The sequence below is a fragment of the Orycteropus afer genome, unplaced genomic scaffold (genome assembly GCF_000298275.1).
Source record: "Orycteropus afer afer isolate SDZICR_OR568_19922 unplaced genomic scaffold, OryAfe1.0 scaffold00960, whole genome shotgun sequence".
Lineage (NCBI taxonomy): Eukaryota > Metazoa > Chordata > Mammalia > Tubulidentata > Orycteropodidae > Orycteropus > Orycteropus afer.
This window is the reverse complement of record NW_006922547.1, coordinates 102848-108067: the sequence shown is the minus strand read 5'-3', so window position 1 is coordinate 108067 and position 5220 is coordinate 102848. Positions and strand designations below refer to the sequence as shown.

Genomic DNA, 5220 nt, shown 5'->3' with positions numbered 1-5220 from the left:
TCATTATGAGCAGAATCACAGAACATACCAAAGAGTTATATGCACTCAGTCCCAATTGAATCTGTAGAGTCAAATTCTTATACTGACACTATACAAACCTACATATTATGTTATGCTATGTGCCGTCGAGTCAGCCCTGACTCATAGTGACCTCTCCTTGGGTTTCCGAGGCAGTATCACTACGGAAGTAGGATTGCCCAACCTTCCTTCCGAGGAGTGGCTGGTGGGTTTGAACCGCCAGCCGTCTGGTTAGCAGGCAAATGTCTTAGCCACTATGCTACCAGAGCTCCCAACCTACATATTAAGGTTAATTAATAAACATATTTCAACAAATGCACAATTATCAATGTGTTATTTCATATTATCCTCAGTCCTTTTCACTTTTATGTTTTCCCAAATTAAATCAAATTGGACCTAACCAAAAGGAAAAAAAAAATGAAGAAATGAGTTACCCTCAGGAAGCTGAAATGACAATTCCAATCCCACTGATAAGGAAGGATTGACTTTGAAAGCCACTTAAGGTGGCTGGGTTTCACACATGGTTTTAGAATTGCTCTGGTCCTAATTTCTTCAATCATCAGTGAGTTGATTTGATACAGAATCAACACTTTCCAAACATTTAGGATAAGAAATATGAAGATAAACAGAAATTTCTCACAAACTAAACATTATTTTAAGAAAATTAAGTTTTATCAAGTCAATGTAGAATAGAAACTAACAAAGGAAAAAGCTAACTGAACACCCCACATTTCTCTGAGATAGTGTAGCAACAGTGCAAATAACACTGCATATGGTGAAAAACTACAGCATATTTAGATAAAAAGTAAATTATAATTTAATCATTGGTGCATTTGACATGAATGCCCTCTTCAGAACCAGCAATGCTGTATGATTTTGTGCATTTAGCAAACATATGGTTATGAAATTTTTATGTCCATTAAAGCCAGGGGAGAGGATATACAGTTTAAGAGATTTAAAAGGAAACCCACACATTTGCAATGACCATATATCACCATGTAAGATGGATGTTAGAAAACCAAAGACTGGTGAAAACCTGATGATTGTTATTGACATACAAACACCCTCTCTGATGATGAACATTTTATTTTATTTAAAATTCAGTTGAATGAGTTCTTTTTGTGAAGGAACTGGTTTGAGCTCAAACATTGATACAAATTTTCTTGGTTTAAACCCTCCATTCAGTACTTTATGAAGTGATTTTCTGTTTTAAAGATCAAGGCCAAGAAAATCCTACAGAGCTGTTCTATTCGGTAACACATGTGGCCACCATGAGTTGGAATAAACTTGACAGGCACTTTATATGGTGTTTTCTTTTTATTTTTTAAATGTAGTTCTATCCCTTTTTGGTTGTTTTATAAATATTCCAAATCAAAGGACTTTCTTGCACTGTACTTGGATAAAGTCAAGTACACTTTACTACTTAAAAAGAACCAGTTGCCACTGAGTAGATTCTAACTCATGGCCACACCTGTGTGTCAGAGTAGGACTGTGGACAATAGGGTTTTCAAAGAGTGATTTTTTTGAAATACATCACGAGACCTCTTTTCCGAAGTGCCTCTGGGTGGACTCCAAACTTTTAAATAGGAGCCGAGTGAGTTAATTCTGGCCTACCTCGGATTGCTTGTTGTTGTTATGTGCTGTCAAGTCGGACTTGACTCAAAATGACCCCTCCTTCGTTTTCTGAGGTGGTATCACTATGGAAGTAGATTGCCCTATCTTCCTTCTGAGGAGTGCCTGGGGGGTTAGAACTGCCAGCTTTCTGGTTAGCAGTCAAGTGCCTCAGCCACTATGCTACTAGAGCTCCCTTAGGGTCCTTTAATTGAAATTATTTATTTCTTAAAATCAGGATATTTCTTATTGCCTATGTGTCTAAGGCACTTGACTGCTAGCCAGAAGGCTGGTAGTTCAAACCCACCAGCCACTCCTTGGAAGGAAGGTTGGGCAATCCTATTTCCGTAGCGATACTGCCTCAGAAACCCAAGGAGGGGTCGCTGTGAGTTGGGGCCAACTCGACAGCAAACAACAACAACATGTTTTCCTTATAGAGGAAGCCAATATATGATCCTACTATGGATTTGTATACATTGCTCATTCTATGGATTTATGTGGATACTTCCAACATAATGGATAAATTATCAAATAATATCATTAATATCATATGTAAGTAGAATTTGCTGAAGATAACTCAAAAATGATCGCAGCAGTACATCTTCAGGGAACTGTCAGAAATTTGAGCTAGGTTAAGAAGAGGGATGTAAGGACAGATATCATTGCTGATGTCAGATTGATCTTGACTGAAATCAAAGACTACCCCAAAGATGTTTGCATATATTTTATTAACTATACAAAGACATTTGACTGTGTGGATCACAACAAATTATGGATAACATTGGGAAGAATGGGAATTTCAGAACACTTACTTGTGCTAATGAGGAACCTGTACATAGACCAAGAGGCAGTAGTTCAAACGGAACAAGGGTGTACTGCGTAGTTGATAATCAGGAAAGGTGTGTGTCAAAGTCGTATCCTTTCATCATATTTATTCAATTTATATGCGGAGTAAATCATCTAAGAAGCTGGACTACATGAAGAACACAAAATCAGGATTGGAGGAAGACTCATTAACAATCTGTGATGTGCTGATAACAAAACCTTGCTTGCTGAGAGTTAAGCTGACCCGAAGCACTTACTGATGAAGATCAAAGATTACAGCCTTCTGTATGGATTGCATCTCAACATAAAGAAAACGTAAAACCTCACAAACGGACCAATAACCAACAACATGATAAATGGAAAATTAATGAAATTGTCAGGAATTTCGTTTTTCTTGGATCCACAATCAACACCTATGGAAGCATTAGTCAAGAAATCAGATGACATCTTGAGCTGGCCAAATATTCTGCAAAATACCTCTTAAAAATGTGATGGAGAAAATATGTCACTTTAGAGACTAAGGTGCACCTGACCGAGGCTATGATATTTTCAAAATCCTCACATGTACGTTAATGAATATGAGTAAAGGGATGAATAAAGGAACACTGAAGAAGAATTGATGCATTAGAATTGTGGTACCCAAAACCAAACTCCCTGCCCTCAAGTTGATCCTCACTCACAGCGATCCCTCTTTGGGTTTCCAAGGCAGTATTTCTACAGAAGTGGATTTCCCAATCTTCCTTCCAAGGAGTGGCTGGTGGGTTTCAACTGCCAGCCTTCTGGTAAGCAGTGAAATGCCTTAGGCATTATTCCACCAGAGGTCCCTTTCCTTTATGGTATTGGCTAAGAATATAGACTATGTCATGGACTGCCAGAAGAATGAACAAATTTGTGTTGGAGGAAGTACAGCCAGAATGCTCAGAAGGCACAGTCCCTGGAGAAGGATGTCATGCTTGGTAAGGCGGAGTATCAGTGAAAAATAAGACCTTCAATGAGATGGATTGACACAGTGACAGCCGTGATGGGTTAAACACAGCAGGTATTGTTAGGATGGTGCAGGATCAGGCAGGGTTTCCTTCTGTTGTACCTAGAATCACTATGATTTGGAGCCACCGTGACAGCACCTAACAACAACAACAACATGGATTTGTTAAAATGCCCGTGCCATTCTAACGTTCTTTACCTCAGTGTCTCTAAAGTGAGTGTGTGCAGAAACAGATGAACAGCACAGAAACAATAGGTAAAGAGTTTTTAGAAGTAAAGTGGTTGAGTTTGCTACAACCAAGTAATATTGCTGAAAATACTGAGGTCCTCAAGTGTGAGCACCTGTGAATTTGCATGCTTTACTTGTGAAATTCTTGAGTTCAAAACACAGACACAATCCTGGGTGCTTCTTCTCTTGTTTTCTGTTATCAATCTTCTTTTCCTTTTTCCATAAGCTGTCTCAGGTACATGGAGCCCCAGAATCTAACAGCTGTCTCAGAATTCTTCCTTATGGGCCTTTCTCAGGATCCAGAACTGCAGCCTCTCCTCTTTGGGCTGTTCCTGTCTATGTACCTGATCACTGTGGCTGGGAACCTGCTCATCATCCTGGCCGTCACCTTTGACTTCCACCTCCACATACCCATGTACTTCTTCCTCTCCAACCTGTCCTTGACAGACATCGGCTTCATCTCTACCACAGTCCCCAAGATGCTTGTGAATGTCCAGACACAGAGCAAATCCATCACTTATGTAGGCTGCCTAGCACAAGTGTCATTTTTTAATCTCTTTGGATGTCTGGACAGTCTACTCCTCAGTGTGATGGCTTATGATAGGTTTGTAGCCATCTGTCACCCTCTGCAGTACACAGTCATCATGAATCCCCACCTCTGTAGCTTAGTAGTTTTGGTATCATTTTTCATTAGCCTTTTGTACTCCCAGCTGCAGCTTTCATTGGTCTCACAAATTACCTTTTGTGCAAATGTGGAAATTCCTAGTTTCTTCTGTGAGTCTCGTCAACTTTTGAACCTTGCCTGTTCTGACACCTCCACCAATGCCATATTATTACGCTGTATTTGTGCCATATTTGGTGGTGTTCCACTATTAGGAATCCTTTTCTCCTATGTACAAATTGTTTCCTCCGTTTTGAGAGTCTCATCGTCAGGTGGGAAGTATAAAGCTTTTTCCACCTGTGGCTCTCACCTGTCAGTTGTTTGCTTATTTTATGGAACAGGCCTTGGAGTGTACCTCACTTCATCTGTCTCATCTTCTGCCAGGAAGGGGGCAGTGGACTCAGTGATGTATACTGTGCTTACCCCGATGCTGAATCCCTTCATCTACAGCTTGAGGAACAGGGACATCAAGAGAACCTTGGGAAGACTCCTTAGCAGAATAGCCTGATCTCTACACGTGCAATCTTTTTCGATATGTGGGTTGGAAAAGATGGCAAAATTCAACATTTTCAACCAGAAATCTTTGGTAAAATAATTGTACATCTCATAGTTTCCATATCTGATCATTTCTTCTTCTGTTACATCTTTAATGGGATCGTGGGAATATTCTGGGATACATCAATCTGTATGACCCAATCCCTTTAGAGCTGCAGAACCTTCTGTAGCTTTTCATGTATAACCCAGGCTTCCCTTTAAATGCATAAATCTACTTTTATGTACTTAGAATATAATTAGCATAATTTGTATCTCTTACTTAGACTACCTTTTGTATCTAACAGAACTCTATAAGCAAGTTACATGTGAGAATGCAGGTCACTGGTCTTGAACCTTC

The 5220-nt window shown here is 39.6% G+C and overlaps 1 protein-coding gene across 1 annotated transcript; it reads left to right on the top strand.

Annotated features, from left to right (window-relative positions):
• The first annotated feature begins 3836 nt into the window (after positions 1-3836).
• LOC103212423 (olfactory receptor 18-like) lies at positions 3837-4836 on the top strand. Its single transcript, XM_007958401.2, has one exon. It carries the CDS (start codon positions 3907-3909, stop codon positions 4834-4836), a length of 930 nt encoding a protein of 309 aa, XP_007956592.1. The 5' UTR covers positions 3837-3906.
• The last annotated feature ends 384 nt before the right edge of the window (positions 4837-5220 follow it).

Bases quoted from the DNA above. Each gene is read 5' to 3' on its own strand.
- LOC103212423 (XM_007958401.2), top strand. From the start codon at position 3,907: ATGGAGCCCCAGAATCTAACAGCTGTCTCAGAATTCTTCCTTATGGGC.